Source organism: Myotis daubentonii, chromosome 16, assembly GCF_963259705.1.
Source record: "Myotis daubentonii chromosome 16, mMyoDau2.1, whole genome shotgun sequence".
In the NCBI taxonomy this organism is placed as follows: domain Eukaryota; kingdom Metazoa; phylum Chordata; class Mammalia; order Chiroptera; family Vespertilionidae; genus Myotis; species Myotis daubentonii.
The window spans coordinates 38,670,547-38,695,461 of NC_081855.1; the positions used below are offsets into that span (position 1 = coordinate 38,670,547).

A 24,915-nucleotide genomic window follows, 5' to 3' on the forward strand; every position below is an offset into this window, starting at 1 on the left:
GAAGAGACATCCTCTGTGTTAGGCAGTCCCATAAAGCATGCTGTGGGCCCCATGCCCCTTGTATCCAATCCATTCACAAGCTGCACTCTCCAACTTCACTGTAGTCACTAGGAATTTCAGTCTGTGTTCAGCTAGAGAGGACCCTCGATCCTTGCTGTATGCCTCACCAGTCCCCCAGATTAAAGAAGATGATCCTGTCTGTGCCTCGTCCTTCCATTACCACTGCCCTTTGCTCCCAAATATCAGGCCGAAGAGATAGAAATGTCTCAGAAATGCACCTCATTTCTCGTGGGCTCCTCATAACGAAGTGGGGACCAACGGGCCACCACCCAGCCTCCCGGGCTCTCAACCAGCCAGAAGGCCAATAAGTGGGAAACCACCTCTCCCCTCGGGCCTCCCCGCAGGAGGTGCCCTGACCCAGCGTGCCCTCCAGACGGGAGACCGGGCGGAGAGGACGGACTCAGACCCCGGAGGCCTCCCGCCCCCTCGCAGCCAGTGCCCGGGGCAGGAACCCATGGTCCCTGCGGGGAGACGAAGGCCCTGGCGCCGCCGCCGGCAGGGACTTACCGGACAGGGCGTGGCCAAGGCATCCCTGAACCCCTGAAATCTCCCAGGAGCCGAGGAGAAAGCCGCGGCTGTCGCTGCGGGCACGTTCAGTTTCCACGCCCCCAACCGCGCCGAAGCAACACCGGTCGCGTCCCTGCACCCACCGCGGTTAAAGGAGACCCGGCTCCTTGGCTGCAGGGCAGGCTCCACGGTCTCCGCTCCAACCTTTGCCAGGCCAGGCTGCCCAAGGCCTCTGTCCACTGTCGCTCATCCTCTCTGAGAATTTTCAAAAGTTACCATTTTATTTATTTTTAAAATATATTTTATTTATTTTTTTTATAGAGAGGAAGAGAGAGGGATAGAGAGTTAGAAACATCGATGAGAGAGAAACATCGATCAGCTGCCTCCTGCACACCTCCTACTGGGGATGTGCCTGCAACCAAGGTACATGCCCTTGACCGGAATCGAACCTGGCACCCTTCAGTCCTCAGGCCGACGCTCACTGAGCCAAACCAGTCAGGGCACCATTTTATTTATTTAAAAAATATATCTTCATTGATTTCAGAGAGGAAGGGAGAGGGAGAGAGATAAAAACAGCAATGGTGTCCTAGCTGGTTTGGCTCAGTGGATAGAGCGTTGGCTTGGGGACTGAAGGGTCCCCGGGTTCCATTCCCGGTCAAAGGCACTTACCTGGGCAATCGGGGTGCATGAGAGGCAACCAGTCAATCTCTCTCTCTCACATCAAGCCCCCCTCCCTCTCTTCCACTCTCTTTGAAAAGCAATGGAAAAAAACAGCCACATGGCTGAGCATCGACCTATGAACCAGGAGGTCATGATTCGATTCCCAGTCAGGGCACATGCCGGCTTGCAGGCTGCATCCCCAGTGCGAGGTGTGCAGGAGGCAGCCGATCAATGATTCTCATCATTGATGTTTCTATCTTTCTCTCCCTCTCCCTTCCTCTCTGAAATCAATAAAAATATATTTAGAAAAAAACATTAAAAAAACAAAACAAAACACCCACAGGTGAGGATTAACAAAAACCAGCCAAAACAACAAACTCTTGCCTGGATTCCTCACCAGACCAATCAAACCAGAATCGCAGGGAGTGGAGGCTACCACCCAAGTTGTTTAGAAAACATCCCAGGCGTTTATAACGTGCACTGGAGGTTGCCATTCACTGCCAAACTGAAGAGCTGAACGGCAGAATAACATTGTTGTTTTTTTATCGAAGAGTTTAGCGTAGATGGCCTTTAAGGTCTTTTTAAATTCTAAAATTTTTACAAAATCAATTAACATCTTTAAAATTCTCAGCCAGCAGGGGTGGAGTTGATTCAGCTATACCCGGAAGGAATTGAGCGGATACTCTCTGGCGTGTGGCGCCCTCTGCAGTCGATTGCTATCATGACACTTTAGAATCCTCTTACTAGTAGTGTTCCTCTCCTGCCACATTCATTCATTAAATACAGTAAAACCTCAATATAACGGACTAATTCAGGAGAGGGTGTGTCCGTTAAAGCCAAAAGTCCATTATATAATAAAAGGTGGTTTTCCGAATGGGTATGTTAAAAAAACTGACAAATTAGTTTACCTGCTTTTACTTATGCAGACACCTTTATGTAATTAAAATGAAATTACAGAAAAGTCTATATGTATTACTATAATTTTAAATTTATGCTAAACAGGTCTAGTGGGGTATGCAGGAGACAGCCGATCAATGATTCTCTGTCATCCTGATGTCTCTCTCTCTCTCTCTCTCTCCCTCTCCCTTCTTCTCTGAAGGCAATAAAAATATTTTTAGAAATGCTTAAATTCTGATTAAAAAAAAATAAGTCTAGTAAATGCATGCATATTCACCAGTCACCTTGAGTAAGCAAATGCACATGGCTGAGGTGGGGCCTAGCACTTCTCAGAACACCTGCCAGCACGCATTAAAACTGCTGCAGAAAGTCACGCCAGGTGATAACAGAACCAAGTACCGCACATGATGCAGTGTGATCACGTGCAAATCATTCGTCAAACATTGTTTATGAGTGACTTGGATTTAAATATGTAGACGATAGTTGTAGTTCTGTAAAACATTTCTTTCTGTTGGCCAAATTACTACAGTGTTTCCCCCCCCCCCCCAACATATGGCCTATTGCTAAAATTTATTAAAAACGACAGTGACTTAATAACAAAAACAATAACCTGTTAATTAAAGTTTAAGCAAATCTTGGTTAAAAGCATTTTATAATGAACAGGGTGTTAATCTTCACATAAGACATATAGACTGGAAATTTTGTCCGTTAAATTCGAAGTCTGTTAAATCAAGATCCACAAAATTGAGGGCTTACTATACTTCTTAAGATGGCTCACATTTTCTTTTAAAACACTTATTCAAGGCGAGACATAATTATATATCTGTGCTAATGACATCAACTTCTAAAGACTGAGATTTCCAACAATTCTAAGGTCAAATGAGGCTCCTTGCAGAGAGATGGATTTCAGCTCAATGTAAGATAGCAGTTCTCAACCTGTGGGCGAGACCCCTTTGGTGGTCGAACGACCCTTTCACAGGGGTCGCCTAAGACCATCCTGCATATCAGATATTTACATTACGATTCATAACAGTAGCAACATTACAGTTATGAAGTGGCAACAAAAATAATTTTATGGTTGGGTCACAACATGAGGAACTGTATTTAAAGGGCCAGAAGGTTGAGAACCACTGAAAGAGATACTTCTCTGAGAGCAGAGAGATTTAGTGGAATGAGTTACCTCATGAGCTAGTGATTCCCTTCACGCTAGTGCCTCACAAGTCAACACCATCTGCAAGGGATGCTATAGAGCAGCGGTTCTCAACCTTAGCTGCACATTAGAATCACCTGGGAATCTTTTTTAAATCCTAATTTCTGGGCCTCATCCTCCGGAAATTCTGTTTCTTTGTTACTAATGTTGTGGCCCCACCCCATAACAAAGAACAGAATTTCCGGAGGATGAGGCCCAGAAATTAGGATTTAAAAAAGATTCCCAGGTGATTCTAATGTGCAGCCAAGGTTGAGATCCACTGCTATAGAGTAAGATCCTTACCTTAGAAGGAATTAGGATGACCTAAGAGGCCCGTCTAACTCCAAAACGTCATGATTTTCAAGTCAGACAATAAAAGAATAAGGCAGATGAATGGTTTCTGAGCAATAAAATGAAGCTGATTTATTCCAACTTTCACCCTCTCCTCAAAGACTTATGTTACTAAATATAAAATATTGCAAGTGAATACCGGTGAGTCCTATTCTAAAGAAAATGCATTACAGCACATACAAATCTGAACTTCCCAGGAAGACTAATTAGAAGGTGATTATTTGCAATTTAGAATCTCTCCCCCACTTTTCTTGTCCCAATTCAGATCCCAAACATTCGATTCTGTTTGTCCCAAAGCCATGTTTGCCTTGTTCCCATTTCCCAAGGGTCGTGGAGCCTGATGTGTATCCCCCTTCAGATTTCTGCACGAATGTAATTCTATGGTTTCTCTCGTTTTCTCACATGTCAGGGTATTTTGCTTCTGTACTTAACAGCTGTCAGGCTTTCGTTTCTTCCCACTCTTGGGGGCTAGGTTTGGGTTGTGGTGCTGGGGTGGCTGGCGGGAAACACTCCAAGTACTTTCTAGGGGTGGCCCTGACCTGACTGCCCAGTAAGCAGGGACCACGAACCTAGCAAGTGGACTTGGCGTGTAACAGAGAGGAGTGAAGGTATCAGCTTCTTTCTAACTCAGGAAGAACCTGGCCAGTTATTCAGCGGCCTGTTTTTGTTTTTTTTGGTAAATATATTTTTATTGATTTCAGAGACAGGAAGGGTGAGAGCGTTAGGAACATCAATAATAGAGAAACATCTATTGGCTCTCTCCTTCACACCCCCTACTGGGAATCGAGCCTGCAACCCGGGCATGTGCCCTGACCCCGGAATGGAACCAGCAACCTCCTGGTGCAATGGATGACACTCAACCAACTGAGCCACAGTTGGGTGCGGCCTAGTTCTCAATAGACCCCCCAGGTTTCCTGCAGGTTGTCCTCCCAACCTGCCACTTGCCCTGTTCGAATCCCCCACCCCCTTCACAGTAGAATGACGTCTACTCAGACATTATGATGCAAATGTATTTTATTAGGAAAGGATGGTGGGCACTGGAGGGGCCCTTTCCAGGGTCAGGGGAGGCACTGGGGAGGGCCACAGAGATGGCCAGCAGCTAGAAGGCACAGCCGCTTTCCATGAAGCGGCGACACTTTGTGAACCGCAGGTACGTCTCAACCTTGTGCAGGTCCTTCTTGAAGCAGGAGAGCAGCCCGTAGTTCTTGAGCACGGTGTCACCACTACGCAAGTTTGTGTCAAACCTGTCGTAGGTTTGCGTGAGGATCAGCCCCGAATGCGAGCTGCCGTCATCCAGCTCCTGCAAAAGGGAAGGAGAGAGAGAAACTCAGCCCTCGCCTTGCCAGCTGCGCCTCCCTCTCCCTCCATATTCCTCCCTCCCCTCCAGGGCTTAGAGGAGGACGGGGAGGGACCCAAAGGGGAAATGAGGAACAGGGTTCCTCCTGGGTCAAGGCTGGGCTGCTGCCAAGAGAGCGGTTGTATCTCACTTCTCCAGCCCATGTAAGTCCCCAACCCCTCAGCTGAGCCAGCTGGGGCTCCAGGCCCAGGGAAGGGCGAGCAGGCCCCGGTGGGGGGATAGGGGCGGGGGACGGGACCAACAACACCATCCCCACCCGCATCAGGGCTTGGATGCCCTCCTCCAGGTCCTTCAGCTTCTCATAGATGCCGTTGGAGATGCCCAACAGCAGGCCGCTGGTGAAGGCCCTGCTGAGGGCCTGCATGGGCCCGAGCCACGACTGGATGAGTAGCAGCGAGAAGCGGAGCAGCTCCGTGTCCTGCGGGGAGAGGGTGGACGGTGGGCACCTGGCAGCCCCGCCAACGCTGGCTTCTGCCAGCCTCCCCCACCGTCCCACCGCCCTCTGCCACCTCCGCCACCTTGAGGAGAAGGCAGCCCAGGGCCCGGGCGGGGGTGGGGGGGGTGGGTGGGGAGGCCCTGCTCCCAGGCTGGGCTATGGAGGCCACTCACGGATTTCTGCCGGGCCTCCTCCTTGCCCGTGGGGGCCGGGATGGTCTCCGAGAAGCAGTAGGCAGCCTGGGCGTTCTGGATCGAGTATCTCTGTCCCTCTGGGATGTAGGAGCGCTCCTGGGAGAGGGAATGTTCGCCCAGGTCTGAGCCGGTGCCCGGTTCTCACCATCGCTTTATCGAAACCCACCCCCGCTCCCAGTTGACAGCATCTTCACGTGGATAAAACCACCCTGAACTCATCCGTTTTCTCCCCTTATGCTGGGCAGGGTGGGGGGAGTGGGGAATTCAGCCCTTCCTGCCACCGCCCCACCACCCGGCTTCCCGGGTTGCTTACAAAGTCTTTGTAGGTGTCAGCAGCCAGTTGGTGCAGGTGCTGGGCCCGGAGCACAGCGTTGGCAAACATGCTGGACAAGGACATGGTGGGGAAGGCAGCCACCTCCTGGGGCCAGGGCAGGCAGAGGAGGGCAAAAGCCAGGAGCAGGGAGGTCCGGGGGCCTAGAGGGACATGGAGGCCGAGGGTGGGGTCCCAGAGAGCAGGGAGCCTAAGTCCCAGCCAGGCCTCTCCCTGTCCCAGGGGCCTTCCTTTCTCCTCCACCGCCCCCCACCCCCAGGGACTGAGAACATTTTAAACTTGGCCAAATGTCTGGGCATGGATGTCTCATGCTCTCTTTTAGAATCCCCAAAGCCCAGGGTCAGTGCCCCATCCACCCATAGGGCTCCCGTGTTGCCCCCCAGTACACAGCAAGCCCAGGGGGATTTTCGGGGTGCCTACCTGCAGCCATTACAGCCGGGTGAGTTGTCCACAGGTCCCTGAGCGGCTTGGGAGCTGGGTCCTAGGATCCTGGAATGGGTCCCTTGCGGACCCTTTTTATACCCTGGTCCCATCTCTCCCCTCTGCCCCCGCCTGTTTTTTCTATGCATTTATGTATAGGCCCACTGACAGGCCTCTGCTGATGGATAATTTAGAACCTCCTCCCACGCAGCCTGTTCCCGCTCCTCTCCTGGGGTCATGTCCCCAGGCTTTTCCCCTCTCCACCGTCACCGGCCACGTGAGGGTTGCTTACACAGGGTCTCACCTAGGGAGATTACCCAATCTGTCCTCTTTTTAGGAGGGGTGTGACAGAAGGGAGTCGTCTGAGTCCATGTAGGGTATTGCTGTGAAGTTGTCCACCAGGTGAGGAGGGCCCACCTGGTCCCCCAAGGGGGGCTATGTCAGGATGACTGCCTGCAGAGCTGTGTCAGCCCTTCCTCGCTATAGTCCTGTCCTCTTCCGTTCAGTTCCCTCCACCCGCCACAGAGAATGTGTGTGTTGGAAAAGGGATCAAGACAGCAATAGTTTGGGGGCGCAGTCCAGCCCAGATTCTACCTTGGCCTCTATCACCATCCTCAAGACCATCTCACCTCCTGGTCCCTTGGACAGCTAGATGCAGTGCTAGTACTGACCACTAGAGGGCATTGGCCCGACACACTGCCCTCTCCTTTCTCTGGGTGTTGGGGCTCCCCCAGGTGGCTGGGCAAAGGACGGAAACTTTAGGTATGGGTGCTCCTTTGGACCTACACAGAGATGCAAACTAAGAAGCAGAAATCCAGGGAACAGACAGGTACCACAAGTACTTCCTCCCGCAGGCCTGTCACCAGCAGGGAATCTCAAAGTTGGAAGAGAACTTGAGAGTCTGAGCCTTGTCCCCAGTGCTAGAACTCAGGGTACAGCACCCTAAAAGATGCTCTCTCCACTTATGGTAGCTTTCTCCATTCTGTCTTCGTTTAATATTTGTATGAAGCTTATCAGATTGTGAAGAGCATGTCTATGCCTTCTCACATTTGACCCTCTCGCCCGTCTTGTGAAGGAAGCATTATTATCAGCCCATTTTACAGAGGAAGAGACCGAGGTTCAGAGAGCACCTATACCTAAAGTTTGACTTGCACGAGCTACCTTGGCCAAGGCAGCAGATATCCAATATTGCCTCATCCCAAGCCCCTTCTCCCAAGCTGACTGGGTGGGCACCACTGCTATTTTAACTTCACATCTCTCTGAACACGGGGATCCTGCCCCTAATGACGAGGGTCCCTTTGCCTCATTTTGTCCTCTCCTAAAGGGCAGATTGTTGTCCCTTATTTCCCAGGTGAGGATGGCCCAGAGACACAGGGCGCATGTTGGAGACCACACAGCAGGCAAGGCTAGGGCCGGGCAGGCTAGCACTGCTGCCTTCAGCCTCCTGCCGCCCAGGGTCCTGGCTCTTTCAGCATCTGGAGGTTACCAGCATTAAATCGCCCCCAGGGATAGGAGCAGGAAAGAACACTTTCTCCTTCCTTTAAACCCTTTGCCCCTGAGTCTGAGGACATTTAGCACTTGACCTGTGGGAAAACAAACAAGCAAACCCTTATAGAGGTGGTTGGTTATGCTGTTGACAGACAACATTGAGAAGTCACAGCCACAAGGTGAGTGCTTGCACCTTGCCACCTCCCTCTCCCAGGACCAGAAGGTAGAGCTCCCTTTCCTCCCATCCTTCCTGAATCGTTGCCCAGCCATGCCCTGGGTTTACTATCTGCTAGGGAGGACTCGGGGGCCTGTGGGAGCTGTTCACGCAGGACTGTCAGGTCAGCCTGAGGGGGACGCCAAGCCAGAGGCTCTGAGGAAGGGGGAGGAGCCAGGTGGGCAGTGGAGGAGGGTCTCTGAGCTCTTCACGCCTTCTGCCTCCCCTGCCACTCCTTCCTCCCGCTACCTGGGGGAGGGGCACTGGTGTGGAACCCCTCACGACAGGTTTCTAGCTAATGCTGGGGAACTTCTATGTGAACTGTGCCCCTTGGGAGAAAAGCCCAGGCCTCCTCCAGGTGTGAGGGCATAAAGCTCAAGCTGGGGAGTGCGTGAGAGCCACCCGCGCATGGCACGGTGAGGTGTGGCTGAGGCTCCACCAGGCAGGTCACCGCCAAGAACAGAGGGGACTGGCCAGGACACGGAGCGTCTCCTCTCACCAAACCCACTTCTGCTGACCCCAGAGCTAGGTTGGCCCAGGGGACTCTGGGGACCTCCGGGGATACACCTTTCCAGAAAGGTGACCATGGTGGCAACTGTTGGACCCAAAGAGGGAAGAACTGAAGGGTGTAGGGTGGACATTGGTGATCCTCTCCTCTGGTCTGGACCTTTTCAGGGCCTTTAGTGATGGAGACCACAGACATGATTCATCACTAGTAGAAGATAAACTCTGAATGAGACAGAATTTTCCCTTCGGTGCGGGGAGTCACCTACCCTTTCTTGGGGCACCACCTGGGGCCAGAGCCCAAGCTACTCCAGGTCCAACATGGTGGCCAGTGGGGACGCTGTGCCCAGCATCTCTGAGGTCTACCTTGAAAGGCTCGGACGAACCCCCCCCCCCCATTATCTTGGAAACCATGAATTTCAGGGTGTTTCCCTTCATCTTTAAGATTGGGCCATCTCTGGGATCTCTGTACCTACTGTGGGAGCTCTCATGTCTGTTCTTGATCCAAAAGTGGCCTCTTTCAGGCTTCAGGAGCCACTCCGAGGTTCAAGGCCGTGGGGTTCACAGCCATCTCCTTGTTCACAGTCACACTCGCCCTGAGCTTAGGCACAGCCTCAGAGGGACTGGTGCAGCTCTTTCCGCTCCCCCTTGGTCACTGGAGACCCACACTTGCCACTGCTCACTCTGTCCTGCCTTCCTCGAGGCCAGAGTCTGGGATGATCCCTGGGGACGACTTGATCCTCTCTGCTTCCAGGGTGGGTCTGAACACTGTGCTCAGGGCATTGAGTCAAAGTCTTTAGAGAATATTATGTGGGGACTCCCACGGGCTCCTCCAGGGGACATGAGGAAGGAGATCAACATTTCTGAGTGCCCACCATGTGCCAGGCGCTGTCCTGGGTGGCAGAGGGGTGAGGCCCATTTCATAGAGGACACTCAGGCTCAGAGAGATTTGCCTGGAGTCTCCCACTCCTAAGTGATGGCTGCCCAGGGCCTGGTGTTCCCACTGCGCCAGCTCTTCAGAAGCTCATTTAGGAAAGACGGCGGGGCTGCCAGGCCAGGGCAGAACTTTCCGCAGCGCAAAGCTAGCGGGGCAGCGTCTAGTCTCCGCACAGATGTTCAAGGCAGGTGGGGGCAAATGAATGCAAGGACCTGTAGCCCAGCATGAGGTCCATAGGCACTAAGAAAAGTGGCAGAAAAACAACCCGATGGAGCGTGATTGAATGAACCACGCCACATCATCCCTCACATGTGCATTGCACGTTTCAGTGTGCATTGAGTTTTCACTTCCCTTATCTCAGCGGACCCTGGGGCTAGCCAGAGGGCTCAAGCATGGAGGACGGGTCATGGAGGGTGTTGTTTACAACTGGGTGAGGATCTCTGAGCAACCTGGAAGTGCACAGCAAGCTGCATCACTGGGCCTACGGAGTAATTTCCACTGGATGGATTATTCTCCAGGGAGACCGGCTGATAGGGAAAGAAGTAATAAGAACCAAGGTGTGTCCAGCAGCTGTGGGAAGCCTGGGGTGCTTTCCTGAACGGCGATCTCAGCTGGAAATAACTTCTGTCTCCTTTTACCTTATTTTGTGGCTAAGTGTGGACATTTTATTCCCCTTATGGGACTGTAGGCACTTTGAGAGGTGAATTCATGCCATTCATTCATTAATTCATTCATTCATTCTCTTATTCATGTACAAACGGATTCAACAAGCAGTTGTTGCTCTTCCATATGCCAGGCACTGTACCAGGCCAATGGACATGCAGGCATACCTAGATAACAAAAGACACGATCCTTTCTCTGCCAGAGTGTACAGCCTACGCTATGGGAAGAGAGACAAGAGCAAACAAATACATACGTAATGGTAAAATCTATACAGACATTTCACATAGGGAAAACTGCCATGAAGGAAAGAGCCAAGACATAGGGCTGAGAGGACAGTCTGAGGGTGTGGGGGGAACTGCAGCTGGCACAGTCCCAGGCTCAGGAACTCAGCAAGCACCCGCTGCATGGATTGAATGGTTAGAAGGATGGTGCCATGGAAAGAGCTCAACTACCCACCCAGCCAGGAATGACAAGGCAGGCCACACTGTGCCTCGATGTCCTTCACATAGCACAGTGATTTAAATGAACAAGTAAAAAAAAAACAACCCAAAACCAAGTTCAGGATCTCGCAATGTACGGCTATACTCCCACGAAAACGTTTAATTGAAAGAAACCAGACTCAAGGCGGGCGTGCAGATGCTGATCCCAGTGCACACGCATGTTCCACACGGACTCACAACGTTCAGAGCGTGAGCCCTAAGCAAGGACTAGCAAGGGGCCCGTCCCTCCCACTCGTGCCATGTGAGAAAGGGGTGTTAGGGCCCAGAGAAAAGTGTCTCTCTCTCTTTTTCTTCCTTGGAAATTTGCATTAGGATCCATCGAAATGTGTTTTCACAAACCACTCTGAACTGGGGACTGAATGCTGGTTGCATTTCCCGGGAGAGCCTTCTGGGTTGGCGACGGCAGCCGGCTGAGGGGTTCCAAGTGGAAGGTTTGTGGTGCTGGTTGTTGTGTTTGTTTGCAGCTGAGTCCCCGGCAGGTCCCTAGGGGCCATCACCAGGTGCAGCGCGGACAGCAGGGACCGCCTCGGGAAGGTCATTGTCGTGAGCCTGAACCCGCTACTGAGGTCATCTAAGGAGAGCCGAGCCCGCGGGCAGGATCCGGCGTCCCACGCCCTGTGTGCCGAGATGGCCTTTGAGGCCCTAAACAGAGGACCCCGCCGGGCTCGACACCTGCCCTGGGACCAACCCTCCTTGCCAGTGACACCCGAACAGGGGCAGCTTTTCGCGTTTTGTTTTGTTTTTCTCTCACCTCCAATCTGCTGGAAAAACACCCAAACCCTCGGTCAGAGGGGCCCAGGCCTCGCAGCACCTGCAGCGAGAGGGCCGGAAGCCAAGCTAGCAGAGGAGGAAGCAGCCTGCCCTTGCCCCAGGGCCCCAGGGACTGGGCTGGATTCCCCCAGTGGGCAGTGGGGCATGTGCCCACCCTCAGGGCTGCATTCTGGGGAGGGCGAGGGCCAAGCAGCGGCCCAGCCAAGGCTGGGGTCCTGGAGGACGCCAGGGGGGCCCTCCGGCCTGTCAGGGAGGAGCGGGGCCTTCGGGGCTTTGGGTCTGGTGAGCGATGGAGAACTGGCAACGAAGGCAGCCCTCCCAGGGAAAGCTGAGCCAGATCATGTAAATGGGCATGGAGATGCCCAATAAAATTGCATTGGCATTACGCGGTGCTCAATTTGTCAATATCTGGGGGGGGGGGGGTCCCAGTAAAAGATTTTGGATCATGTTCTGAATCTTGGTGGTGGTGGTGGTTAGACAAACCTGCATGCGTGCTACAGACTGCACCAAAAGAAAACAAAGCCACTTTTACTGTAAGATAGTTTAAAAGACACAGAGCACCTGGCTCAGTTCCCTGCCCTCAGCAAAGATTCCCACCTTCGTTCCCGCTGCCTAAGCCAGACGTGACGACACCTTAACACAGAAAAACAGACCAGGGAGGGCTTCTCTATCATAACCGGGAAGGCAAATGCCCTTGAGGGGGGCGTGTCTGGTGGAGGAGGCAGGCCCCGCCCCCCAAGGTCACTGCCGACAACACTTCAAAGCGTTAGGGAAACTCAGATATTCAAAGGACTTAAGTTGCTTTTCGGTAAAGCCAAGGCCTCCCTTAACTCAGGTCGGCCCCAACAGGGGGAGACCCTGCTGGGGGGAGAAGTGAAGACTCCCCCACCCCCAGCCCGGCTGGCTGCTCGGGCCCCTGGCGGAGGTAGGAGGACAGAATTAGTGCCACTATGCAAAGCAGCCAGAGAGGAAGGGCTCCAGCTCAGTGGAGGCAGATACCAAAACAAGCCAGTTCCCTGTGGCAGCCCAGACACCAGGGAGGGAGCCGGCCCGGCCCAGGCTGGCTCCAAGTGGGCATCACTGAGCGATGGAGGGTGGACTGGAAGCCCCAGGGCTGTGTGCCTTAGCCACCTGCCCCACCCCCAGTTCCAGGGGGAAGCTGCTCTCACTGGTCCTCCCGCTTGCCGCTTGCCGGTGCCCACCTTGGCTCTCCGGTTCCCTGAGGGCAGGGATTGCTCCTGCCTGAATCCAGAGCACGAATGGCAAAGAAGTGTTTTAGGGTCTCCCCAAGGGCAACAGGAAGTGGTGCGCAGCCTGGCTTTGCACACTGACATTACTTGGTTAATTGCACTCGAGCTCCCAGCTGTGAGCTGCTCCCACTCACTCCAGCAGCTGGCAGCTTGGGGCCCTAATTGGTAGGACCCTAGGGACCATGTTGTGGGGACCTTGTCACCCTACGGGGCTTCTGATGTGATGATTGGAAAATGAAGGGGTCACCTGACCAAGGCCCCCACAACATTTGCCACCACAAAGCCTCCCTCTTTAGGAGTCTCTCTTACATGGCTCTGGGTCAGACAACAAAAATATAAATGTCCAGGCTCAGTGGGGGCCAGCGGGGTGGGGGTGGGGTGGGGGTAGAGGCAGGGGAACCCCTGCCCTCAGGCAGCTTCTAGTTTAACTGGAAAACAAAGCCCGTGAGGGCAGCACAGGCTGTAGCTAAGCCAGAGCGGCAGAGGCTGGGGCAGAGCAGGGAGTGGGCAGAGACTGAGGCACTTTGGGAGGGCTTCCCGTAGGTGGAGGGCTTTGAAGGACAGTAGGATTGGGATGGGGAGTACTGCTTGTTGGCTGCAGGGAATTTAAGGAGAAGGGCCAGTCCAATCAGCCTTTCCGTGGCTTCTCTGGGCCCAGCCGGGGTCAGAGCAGGGGACTGGAGGAGGCCATGTCCCAACTGACCTTCAGAGAGAAGTAGCAAGTGAGCCCAGGAGAGGTCCCTCAGCCCCATGGCAATGGTCCCCTCCCACGCCCCACAAGCCCACAGGTGCCAAACATTTGTGCTCAAACAGATACTCTCATTCACCCCATACTCAGAGATGTCACAAGCCTGGGTGTGGTTTCTTAAGACACATTGTTTATTCCATGGGAGAGTGGGCTCAAGGCTAGGAGCCCGTGGGGCGGGAGAGAGTGGCAGAGAGTGGGAGAGGGGTGAAGCTCTCGGTGGCTTATTCCTGGCCAGGCTTCCTAGGAAGCTCTCTGCTCTGAGTCCATTTGCAGGTTCCAGACCAGTCCATGCCTTCCCTGTCCTGAATGCGGGATAGATCCCCGCATAGCACCCCGAGATAGCTGGGCCCAGTCTGTCACCAGACAACTCCCGGCTGCAAATCACTGACCTATGGCCCTTCCACTCCAGTCCCCTTGGCAAGAGCTGGGGGCCAGGGGCCGGAGGGGCAGGCAGATCTGGTGGGCCAGCTTTGGAGGCCAACAGGGGATCCAAGGGAAAAGGGATGGACTGGGAGCCAGGCGGCTCTGAAGCAGTCAATGAGGCCCAGCAGGCTGTGCCCAGGGGCATGGGGAGGGCTGGCCTCACTCCTGGCCTGGGTGCTCACCCACCGACCACTTCACCTCCCCTGTCCGCAGAGTCACTATGTCCTCGTAGGTGGCCGTCTGGTCAATGTTCAGGCCCTGGAGATGTGGAATGGAGCTCAGGCCTTGGCCACTCCCCAACCACACCAACAGATGCTGCTGCTGACCACCCCGCACCCTCAGAGCTAGGGGTCCACACTGCTCCTTACCTCATAGGTGTGGTCTTCCTCCATCCCAGCCTTACTGTCATCCTGGTGGGGCAAGAGATGGAGAGCAGAGTGTTGGCTCACTCCTCCCCCATCCACTGCTGGGCCAGGATGGGGAAGGCCAGGGAGATTGGCCTGGGGCCAGGGGTGAGGGGTGAGGGGACAGGAGGTGAGGTACTCTCTGCAAGAACAACTGAAGGAGTGAAGGAGTGATGGAACAGGTCAGTGAATGGGCAGACTCTGGGGCTGGGGAGATGGAGACCCTGTCCATGTCTGGCCTGCCCATGGTGGCCTCCCCGCCCCCCAAGGTCACCTTGTCCAGCAGTAGGAAGATGGGCACGGTGATGAAGAGGATGATGAGCAGGGTCTGGATCATGATGATGCCATCTTTCAGTGTGTTCCGCCGCTTCAGCTGAGCCAAGGTGCTGAACCCTGGGGGGAGGTGGGGCGGGGACAGTGAAGCTGGGGCCACACTTGGGCCTGCACCCCTCGAGACCTCTTCTCCGCGGCTGTCCTGGGTGCTCCAGAGCCACGGCCTCCTCCACAGTGTGGCCCTCACTGGTGGCAGGCTGGGTGGGGCGGGCTGTGGACGAACACCTGTGGCCCCGCCCACTCCCACTCCCCTCCCTGCTGGAGGGCAGGCCCCGCACCCACCCATGACTCGGAGTTCACTGCCGCAGCCCATCTGAAGGGACTTGTCTGGACATCGGTGCTGACAGAAGTAGATGCCGTTGTCCTGGAACTGGGCGTCCTGAATGATGAGGGTGGCGTTGGTGTTGGTCTGGGTCTGCTGGATGCGTCCCGGTTTCACGGGCAGTTCCTTGGGCTCCGAGTCCATATCCTGTTTCCAGAGCCAGGTCACGGGGCCCGTGACCTCCAAGTGGCAAATTATTCTCACCACGGAGCCCCGCTTCTTAGCCATGAAACGTGGGTACTGCCCGATCCCACAAGTGCTTCCTGTGGGCGACAAGGCCAGGTTCAAAATCCCACCTTTCCCAGCATCTTTCTGGCTGTCAGCCCTGCCACCCCCCCTCCTCCCCCCCCATGGGTGGCACATACCCTGGCCCAGCCCCCCAGGTCTGTCCTTGCTTCCCAGGGTGTGGGACAATCAGGAGGCATTGGTGTGGGGGAGCGGAGCCACGTGAGAGGCCACAGGCCCAACCACTGGGCCCGCCCCTTCTGACATCTGATGTTCCTTTATTATTTATTTATCCTCACCCGAGAATATTTCATATTTTTCCATTAATTTTTAGAGAGAGTGGAAGGGAGGGGGAGAGACAGAGAGAGAAACATTGATGTCAGAGAGACACATCGACTGGTTGCCTCCCATGCGTGTGGCGCCCTGACTGGGGCCGGGGATTGAGCCTGCCACCGAGGTACGAGCCCTTGACTAGAATCGAACCCGAGGCCCTTCAGTCTGCGGACCGACGCTCTATCCACCAAGCCAAACCGGCTAGGGCTTGATGTTCCTTTAGAAGGGCCCTGGAACCTTCGATTCCTTTCCACGGCCATTACAGCAGCCTGAACCTGGCCTCACCCCCCACCCCCAGCCTCCCACCTGGCCTGTACACCCACCTCTCCCTGGCCTGGCCTGGGCCACCCGGCACCAGTCTGAAATCCTCAGGGACGTTCCACAAACCCTTAGCCTGGCAACTGAGGCCCCCACATTGATCCCCTGCCCCTCTTTCATCCATTACCCCCCTCTATCCCGCTGCATGGACCTGCTCCACTTTCTATTCCCAAACCTTCTTTCTCAGCTTGGCATGCTCTCCCCACCCACTGCCTCACTGGTCCCAGCGAGAGGCCCCCAAGGAATCCCCGAGCCCCTGCGTCCTGTCAGAGCCCCTGAGGTTAGGGGCTCCTGCTGGGGCTGAACCTGACCCCAGTTTGACTAGCCCAGTCCCCCGGGCACTGGGCCTGGGACACTGTGTCTAGTGAAGATGACAACTGGCAGGGGATGGGGGTGTGGGGTGGCAAGCAGGCCTCAGAGCCAGGCTTCGGAGAGGGAGACAGGCTAGGGATGGAGTTCTGGGTGGGGAGGCCCAAGGGATCAAGGGCACAGGGTCAGGCATCAGGACAGTGAGTGGCCTTGGACACAGGCATCCTCGCCCTCAGAAGGGGCAGGGGACGTTGCTGACCTTGGGAAATCCGTTGCTGGTCCTTTGCTTCCGCGAACACAGCCTCACCTGCTGGTTGGGAGGAAGTGGGCAGGGCCAGGTCAGGACCTCTCCTTGGAGCTGGCCGCCCCACCCCTGCACGCCCTCCACCCTCTGAATTCTCAGACGCACTTCCTCCTCCCGGACAGCAGCGTCAAGACCCCTCAGCCCTTCCCACCCCTGCTCTGAAGACAGGAGTGGGGTGGACAGAGCGAGGTGGGGTCCCCAGCAGGTCTGCCTCCCAGCCCCCCCTTCTGCTTTGACCAGGCACCTGGATGAGACAGGAGGGAAGTCAAAATTACAGAGCTCCCCGGTCCTCCAGGGAGGTCACCTCTGGAATAGATATGCCCCAGGGTCTGGCTGGGGGCAGCCTCTCCCCTGCCTCAGGGGGCGAACCACACTCCTCTCCGCTCTTCCTCCCTGGCCTGGCTCTTGTGTGGTTAGAACCACCAACCCCGCAGGCCTAGCGCAGCCGGATAATGCAGACTGGCGCAGGCCTAGCGCAGCCGGATAATGCAGACTGGAGCGGGCTGGGTGGGGCGCAGACCCCTGAGTTCATCGCAGACCCCTGAGCTGATCCCCACACACTCAGGCCCCAGGGCAGCAGAGGGAGACCGAGGCAGAAAGCGTGAAACAGGAGGAGGGTGGAGAGAGCAGACAGACCCGGTGGAAAGAGAGTGGCAGAGAGTGAAAGCAGCAGGCCTGCTGGAGGGGCTGTACCTGACAGAAGCAGCAGCAGCACCACCAACCCGTTGCTGGGCACAGGAGACAGCGCCAGCCTGGCCATGGCCACCCCTCGGTCTCTGATCCCAAGCCCGCGATGACGACGAAGGCTCCTGGAGGGAAAACGTGTAACTGCCTGGGCTGTAGCCTGTCCCCTCCCCGCCTCTTCCCCACCAGGCCCCTTCCTGCCATGCAAATCGGGACCCTGGGGAGGCACCAGCTCCCTGGGGACCCTGCGGAAGGGCGGGCTCTCTCGTCAGCTGTGCTGCTAAGGTTCAAGAGCCATCCCAGCTTGACACCACAGCTCAGGTCTATAGTGGGATCCCTGGGAGGCCGGGACCTCTGAGTCTTTCCAGGACAGCTTTCCTGCGTCTCCACCCCACGGGGGCCCTGCAGCCTCCCCCCTGAAGCCTGGATTCCCAGGCACTTAGCTGAGTACACATGGGGCCTGTAGATGAACTTGAGAGTGACCCCTCTGCCCTGGACCAGCCTGCGCCCTTAGGGAACAGGAGCACCAAGAAAGGATGGTGTGGGGCCCTAGCCGGTTTGACTCAGTGGATAGAGCGTCGGCCTGCGGACTGAAGGGTCCCGGCTTCGATTATGATCAAGGGCACATGCCCGGGTTGCGGGCTTGATCCCCAGTAGGGAGCGTGCAGGAGGCAGCCAATCAGTGATTCTCTCTCATCACTGATGTTGCTGTCTCTCTCTCCCTCTCCCTTCCTCTCTGAAATCAATAAAAATATATTTTTAAAAAAGAAAGGAAGGAAGGAAGGAAGGAAGGAAGGAAGGAAGGAAGGAAGGAAGGAAGGAAGGAAGGAAGGAGTAGGGTGAAGGGGAACAGCCACGGGGTCCAGGCCAGGCACTGGGAGGGCCCAGAGCACAGCTGCTGGCTGGAGTGCAGGCAGCCATGTTAGAGGTTGAAGGAGACGTGACCCTGTGGCGTAAGGGAGCCACAGAGGTTCTTGAGCAAGAGCAGGCCAAGTGCGGCGGCCCCTTGGGAGGAGTTTTGGTCCAGGCCCTGGTGTGAGGCCTCCTTCCCTCACTCATTGGTGGGAGATTTTGCTGGGAGCTGCTGAAGGGGGTGGACTTAGGAGGAGGCGGCGTAGAGAAAACCCTCCACTCAGCCTCAGGGACTCCCCGGCACTGAGTGTTGTCCATCGCTCCAGGTGTCTTTGGGAGGCGGACAGACAGGAGGCGACAGTTGGGAAGGCTCAGGTTCTGAAACTCGAAGGCCCTCTGGCTTTTCTCACCAGTCAGCAGAGTGGTGGGTGGAACGGCAGTGGTCAGTAACCTGTCTAGCTTCGTAAACCTGTACCTGTGGGTCAGACACAGCCTGTGCCCCTGAGTGGTGGCGGCAGGGTGCACAGCGGTGCGGGCAGGCTTGCTCACCAGTCTGCAGCCCAGCCCGGCCCGGCCCGGCTTTATGTTTCCTGGCAGCCTCTTTTCTCTCTTGTCCCCTCTCTCTATTCTCCTAACCTCCAGGAGGGAAGAAAGATGCCTCGCGTCCTCTGCCTGTGTCTTCTTCTCCCCACCACCCTCCATTTTTCAAACAGCCTGTGCGCCGGTGGGTCTGGGTTCCAGGAGCTGTGGACCCGCCTCTCATGCCAGGCTTGGCAGCGAGGAAGGCAGCGGTCTGCAGGCTGCCCTCTCGGCCCCAGGCCTCGGCCTCACCTGGCGCAGTGGGGGCCGCCCCCGAGGAGCAGGGGCCAGGACCCGCGCTACGGAAAGTGGGGACAGGAGGGTTTGGGTTTCATCCAGGGAGCGGCTTGTTCCCCACAGCCCCAGATGTTCTTGCTGTTTCCAGATGTTGCAAATGAAAAACATTTCCCTGAAAAGGTGCCAGATGTTCAGTTCACAGAACAAACAGTCCGGGACTATAAACATCAACTGAGGTCAGCGTGGGGGCCACCGGCCTCTGGTGCTGGTGGGGTGTTTGGAGACCCCCCAGTGGAAAGGGGGTCGATCCGGGGGGTCTCTTCCCTTAGCAAAGTTCCTCCTGAAGATTTAGGCCTTGGTTAGCTTTGGGGCTTGTGTCCCCCAAAGTTGGAAGGATAATTGGGGAAGGCTTGGGGTACATGTGTGTGTGTGTGTGTGTGTGTGTGTGTGCATGTGTACCCTTGCATGGGGGTGTTGCCAGGCTGTGTGGCTTTGGGCCTGCTCAGGGGCTGGTCCTGGGGCTCAGGGTGACTGTAGGGGCACCAAGACTACGAGAGGCAGTTGGCATCCTCCAAACACACACATCCATGCCCCCTGGAGGGACACAGATGCAGATGTGTCCTTTGGGCTCATTCCTATTCATGCCAGGCAGGGATCCACTTTCAGGAGGGGTGGGGGCGGGGCCACCGCCTGCAGGGTTATTTGTCGTAGTTGGGACCGTGCTGTTCCCTCCCAGGTGACAACAGTACCGAGCTCTGTCCGGGCTTCGTGATGCCTTTTCTTTCCGGGAACACGGGGCCTCGGCTCCCCTGGGCTGGGCATCCCGACATCTGGCAGCCTCCGCCCCACTTTTCCAGGAAGGTGGCTTAGAAACAACAGGTGGGGCCCCGGCCGGGTGGCTCAGTGGTTTGGAGGATCGTCCATACACCAAAAGGTTGCAGGTCCGGGTCCCAAGCAGGGCACAGACCTAGGCTGCAGGCTTGATCCCGCATCGGGATGCGCACAGGAGGCAACTGATCGAGGTTTTACTCTCACATCAATGTTTTTCTCTCTCTCACTTCCTTCTTATCTAAAATCAATAAAAACATATCCTCAGGTGAGGATTAAAAAAACACACCAAGAGGTGAGGGGGAGGGGACCAGGAGCACAAGAGTTTGGGGAAGCAAGCGGGCGGGGGCCCCCCGTAACCCTGGGAAGATGGGAAAGGTAGAACCCCAGCTCGGAAAGCAGGGCTCAGCCCCCTGCCCTCTGCCCTCCACTCTCACTGGCTCCAGGTGGTCCCCACTGACCGCAGGCGAGGTTCGCATTCCCGGGCTGTTTGTTCTGTTACTGGGAGGAGGCGGCTGGCTAACAGGATGCAGGGTGAATCCTGGCCCTGCGATGTGCCAGCCAGAAAGGCTCCTCCGGCGACCAGGCAGTTCTCAAAGAGGGTGGCCCCGCGCCGCCCAGCGAGCATTTCAAGGGTCGCGGGGACCAGTGGGCACTCCGGGCCCCTGGTGCCAAGGACGCTGAAGGTCAGCGGGGGGCCAGTGTCTCACAAAGCAGAGTTCCCCTGCCTCACACGCCCAGTGAGGCATCACCTATTCTTAACCCTTCAGAAACCAAATATCCTCATTGGTGTAAAGCAGAAATCACCGTAGTAATAGTTCTTCATGGGGCAGTCGTGAGCTTGGAAGGAAATCCTGTGTCTGCTCAGGGAGGTACCCGGACCACGGCTCACCCTTCAGAGGTGACGAGTAGCATCGCTACCTGCGGGTGGGGCCGATTCTGGAACATTAGCCCATGTTATCTGTGTTCTGCCTTTTTCTCTGTCATTCAAAGCTCAGGGGAAAGGTGGGCTGCGGCGCCTGCCAGCTCTCCTGTCCTTGGGCCCGGATACAGCGAGGAGCCAGGACCCAGGGAGGGAGGTCAGCACCCTGAGCGGGGCTCAGAGAACCCTGCAGGGATGCTGGACCCCTCCCCCCCGGAGAGGAGAGCAGCAGGTGGCGGAGGCCTTGGGGACAGGGCTGAGGGACACGTGAGGGACCTCAGGGAGGTCTGTGTGTGCTGCTCCCCAGCCCCCATGGGGGTCTTGTAACCTCTGGACCCAGGAAAAGGGGGTGCAGAAACCCTGAAAAAGACTCAGTGTTTACTAGTTTGGAGGCATCTAGCCCTGGGAGGCAGGAATCAAGTCGTAGAAAACAAATTATATACAAAATTCTAACTCACCCGCTGGGATTGTGGGCTGAGCTCACTGCATATTACTCTTCGTCACAGGCCCGTGGGACTCTGGGCTTTCTGGGGTCGGGGGTCAGAGGCAGGGTCCTGGGAGGGATGGAATCTCTGAGGAGAGGGAGGGGCACCTTGGAGCCTCTGAGGGGGGCGGGTAGAGAAGTGAAGGGGTTTCCGGAGAGGAGCGCTGGGGAGGCGGGATCCGGACAGCTCTTTGCTGGGTGCTGTCATGGGTGGGAGTGGAGGGATGTGACCTCTGACCTCGTGTGGCCTCCAGCCGGACCCCAGCCTTCCTTTAGGCGGGGCAGGAGGGAGCCTGAAGGGCCAGAGGAGGAAGTTGGGAGCATCCCGCCCTCCCGGACCCCGGCCCGAGACCCCGCCAGCCCTCCCTGCTGGGCTGCAGTCCCCCCCAGCCCCTCGGCCGCTTGCTGCCCTCAGCCCCCCTTGACGTCTGCACTCGGAGCTGCAGAAGGACGAAGCCCACACACCAGGGGCTCCAGGGGGAGGTTTATTGTAAGAACTGTACAAAGGGGCCTGTCTGCTGGCCTGGCTTGGGCCTGTGCCTACCCGGGCACGGCACGGACGGGTGTGGGTCTGCCGGTGCGGAGGGGGCACGGGCAGGGGGAGGCGCTACAGTCTGTACACGGTCTCCCCAGTCCAATGGACGCGGAGGCTCTGGGGCCACGCCGTCCAGGCCCGAGGAGGGAAAGGCAGCGGGCAGGGTGCTGGCCAGGGAGGAGGCTGCCCCCTGTAGGGTGAACCTTCGGAAGGAAGAGCCGGACGGAGTGGGGCCCCTTCCACAGAGGACACAGGCAGGAGACACCGAGCAGGGCTGGGCACTGGTGTGACGAAGACAACCAGCAGAAGGGAAGATCACGGAGTCACAGGGAGCGAGAGGGGGACGCCCAGGCTGGGCGATGAGGAGGCCAGAGGGCGGGGCAGACAGAACAGAGGGCTCCGGCCTGTGGGCCATACACACACACACACACACACTTGCACTTTGTTTTGGAGGTTTGGCTGCTTCCTGAGTTGTAATCAAACTGTTCACAAGAAACAAGAAAAAGAAGAGGAACTAAGGCCAACAGGGACTCAAACTTAGCACATGTGTTCACACTCGTACACACTCACACGGACAGGCCTCTACAGAAGACACACACACACACCAGCCAGACACCACAGGGGCCCACGGACACACATGTACACAAACATACCCAGACACACATGCATATGTAGGCATCGTGGGACACAATGGTGTACACACTTGAACACACACAAGTGAATCAATCCAGTGACTCCTCCTCCAAGCTCAGCCTCTGAGTGTTCTCCGGGTGCCGGTGGAGACCTGGCACTGCCGTGTCCAGATCGGCTGTGCCAGCAAAATGGCTCCCGGCATTCCAGGCAGCAAGAGGTTGGAAGGTTGGGCCTGAGCCAGGTGAGCTGGGCATGGCCCAGTGTGAAATCTCTAACATGGGCTCAACTATAACATTCTTAGGATCACTTTTTGAGGCGGGGGTGGTGGTAGGGAAGGCTGAGGAGTGAGGAAGGGAGGGAGGGAACAAGATGTTTCCTCCTGAGTGCCGGGGTTCCCACCCTACCCCAGGTCTGGGAGCTCAGGCCAAGAAGAGCCCCCAGTGCCGTGAGACTCTGGTGGACACGACCTAGAAAAAGGCAGGTCCCAAGTGGGGTCCTCCCTTGTGCTCTTCCCTCAGGGGCCAGCCCGGGGCTGGAGGTCTGGACAGTGGACACACCAGGAAATGGCTTCAGGGGCCACAACCCCAGCCCGATGCACCAGGATCCAGTGGCCAATGAGGCTGGTGGAGCCATTGCAGACCAGCAACGTTTCCCTTTTCCAGGGAATTCCTGAGCCGCCGGGGAAACTATCCCAGAGATGGGGTGGCTGGCGGGCCCTGGGGCCAGGTGTCTGCTCTCCCTGAGGGTAAGGCATCTCTGGAGAGGCCAGCAGCCTGTCAGACTCTGGTGGCAAGAGGGCAGCCAATCCCTCCATCGCAGGCTGGCTCCTCCCCCAGAGGGGCAGAGATTCTGATGTTCCAACCGCCCTCCAGGCCAAGAGGAGAGGCAGCAGGGCCCCGAGGAGGTGAGAGCAACGCGAAGGCGAAGTCACAGAGGCAGGGGTCTTGGGCCCAGCGTGGAGCCTCGGATTGCAATTCCCATTCTCCATGGCCGGGGGAGGCAGGGGCTCTGGCCTAGGTGTTAGCCCCACAGTGGCCACGTCCTGTCCCCAACAGGGACCTGGATCAGTCCTCGACTCAAAGTCCCGCTCCCTCAGCCTGCAGGCAGCTTTGGGGAAACTTCAGGGCTCTACCAGCCTCAGCTGGCCACCTCACCGCCACCTGCTAGACCAGAGACTCTTTGACCCCTGGGCGTACTGTTTGCCCTGGGGGTGGGGCGGGAGGGAGGGCAGCGTCGGAGGGGCTGATGGGCGTGAGTGGCATGGCAGGTCCAGCGTCCCCCGTGGAGCCCGTCTCCTCACCCTTGCCCTGCACATCGCTGTCCCCGTTCTCGGGGCCGTACAACTTGCTCATGGTGTTGACGATCAGCCCCTCCTTCTCGGGGGCCCCGTCCCCACTACCGTCCTGGCTGTGGCGGTACATGTAGGACGCCTGCTTCACCGAGCGCTGAAGCAGGTGCCGGCGGTAGGCCCTCTGGATCTTGATGGCACATACCTCCTCGTGCTTCCTCCTGAGGGTGGTGGTGATGGGCTCATAGGAGACCTTGGAGGGGTTGGCGGCCATGAACTTCTCCTCCATGGTCTCCTTGAGGGCGTCCATTTCCCCCGAGTCTCCCAGGACCTCTTTGGTCAGGGCGAAGAGAATGTCCAGGCAGTGGATTTTGTCGCCTGGCACCATGGGCAGGTCCAGTGTGATGAGCTTGATCTTGTTGGGCTTGGCGATCCTCAGCGGCTCCTGCAAGGTGTCCACGAAGTCGGAGAGGCGGCTGTACTCGATGAACTGCGTGGCGTCGGGGTCGAACTTCTCCCACGTCTCGTAGAACATCTCAAAGTCGTCCTCGCAGAGGGGCTCGCCGCTCTCCTCGGTGGCCACGTTGAAGTTCTCCAGGATGATGGCGATGTACATGTTGACCACGATGAGGAAGGAGATAATGATATAGCTGCAGAAGAAGCAGATGCCGACGGAGGGGTTGCCACAGTCACCCTTGACGCTGCTGCCCGGGTTCTCCAGGGTGGGGTCACAGTCGGGGGGCCCGCTGTTGAGGATAGGGTTGAGGAGCCCGTCCCAGCCGGCCGACGTGGTGATCTCAAAGAGGCAGATGATGCTATTGCCAAAGGTCTCAAAGTTGAACATGTCATCGATGCCCGACTCCTTCTTGACGTAGGCGAAGTTGGACATGCCAAAGATGGAGTAGATAAACATGACCAGGAAGAGGAGGAGGCCGATGTTGAAGAGGGCAGGCAGCGACATCATGAGGGCAAAGAGCAGCGTCCGGATGCCCTTGGCCCCACGGATCAGTCGTAGGACACGCCCAATCCGGGCCAGGCGGATCACACGGAACAGTGTGGGGGACACGAAGTATTTCTGGATCAGCTCAGAGAGTGCGAGACCTGCAGGGAGGAAGTGGTGAGCACTGCTGTCCTAGGGTGGGGGACTGGGTTAGGGAGTGAGGGGGGCATGCGGGCTCAAGGGGGCTGGCCTGGTGCGCTCAACTTTTGGAGCACAGCCCAGATGGTCTCATCCATTAGGCCAGGCCCTCCCAGGGTCTTGGGGCAAAGGGTTACATCTTTGTCCCCACACAGCTGGATGGAGGTGAGGTATGCTAAAGTTGATGGGGCGAAGGTCAGGCCTATTCCCAAGGCTGTTTGCAGATGCCGTAGATGAGTTACTATCATGAGTACATACATGTCCATGCACTTCTCCAGTGGGTATGG

General features: G+C 56.6%; 3 protein-coding genes across 4 annotated transcripts in view; all 3 read right to left on the minus strand.

Moving 5' to 3' along the window:
• Nucleotides 1-4,680: 4,680 nt before the first annotated feature.
• GH1 (growth hormone 1) lies at nucleotides 4,681-11,247 on the minus strand. The gene is made up of 5 exons (XM_059671676.1): nucleotides 11,048-11,247; nucleotides 5,965-6,172; nucleotides 5,631-5,747; nucleotides 5,278-5,439; nucleotides 4,681-4,964 (listed from the first exon to the last, which is right to left on the minus strand). The coding sequence occupies exons 1-5, from the start codon at nucleotides 11,245-11,247 to the stop codon at nucleotides 4,764-4,766; spliced, it is 888 nt and encodes a 295-aa protein (XP_059527659.1). The 3' UTR covers nucleotides 4,681-4,763.
• Nucleotides 11,248-13,587: 2,340 nt separating this feature from the next.
• CD79B (CD79b molecule) lies at nucleotides 13,588-17,312 on the minus strand. 2 transcript variants are annotated; one of them, XM_059669950.1, is made up of 6 exons: nucleotides 17,142-17,312; nucleotides 16,404-16,451; nucleotides 14,920-15,222; nucleotides 14,579-14,697; nucleotides 14,269-14,310; nucleotides 13,588-14,158 (listed from the first exon to the last, which is right to left on the minus strand). In XM_059669950.1, the coding sequence occupies exons 1-6, from the start codon at nucleotides 17,206-17,208 to the stop codon at nucleotides 14,060-14,062; spliced, it is 678 nt and encodes a 225-aa protein (XP_059525933.1). In that variant the 5' UTR covers nucleotides 17,209-17,312; the 3' UTR covers nucleotides 13,588-14,059. The 2 variants fall into 2 exon arrangements, with proteins under 2 accessions (XP_059525933.1, XP_059525932.1); XM_059669949.1 differs by having other exon boundaries at nucleotides 16,404-16,454; nucleotides 17,142-17,311.
• Nucleotides 17,313-21,506: 4,194 nt separating this feature from the next.
• SCN4A (sodium voltage-gated channel alpha subunit 4) overlaps nucleotides 21,507-24,915 on the minus strand; it is a 45,994-nt gene continuing 42,585 nt past the window's right edge. Inside the window, exon 25 of the mRNA XM_059669952.1 lies at nucleotides 21,507-24,591. Within this exon, the coding sequence (XP_059525935.1) occupies nucleotides 23,366-24,591 (1,226 nt within the window). The 3' untranslated portion in view covers nucleotides 21,507-23,365. The remainder of the gene's footprint in view (nucleotides 24,592-24,915) is intronic.

Excerpts from the sequence above, each read along its gene's own strand:
- GH1 (XM_059671676.1), bottom strand. The coding sequence starts at position 11,247 with ATGACCTTCCCGAGGCGGTCCCTGCTGTCCGCGCTGCACCTGGTGATG. Across the intron at positions 5,440-5,630 it reads AGGAGGCCCGGCAGAAATCC|GACACGGAGCTGCTCCGCTT; the intron begins GTGAGTGGCCTC and ends CTCTCCCCGCAG. Across the intron at positions 4,965-5,277 it reads GCATCCAAGCCCTGATGCGG|GAGCTGGATGACGGCAGCTC; the intron begins GTGGGGATGGTG and ends TCCCTTTTGCAG.
- CD79B (XM_059669949.1), bottom strand. The coding sequence starts at position 17,208 with ATGGCCAGGCTGGCGCTGTCTCCTGTGCCCAGCAACGGGTTGGTGGTG. Across the intron at positions 16,455-17,141 it reads GCTGCTGCTGCTTCTGTCAG|CAGGTGAGGCTGTGTTCGCG; the intron begins GTACAGCCCCTC and ends CCTCCCAACCAG. Across the intron at positions 15,223-16,403 it reads CCAGCAACGGATTTCCCAAG|GAAGCACTTGTGGGATCGGG; the intron begins GTCAGCAACGTC and ends TGTCGCCCACAG.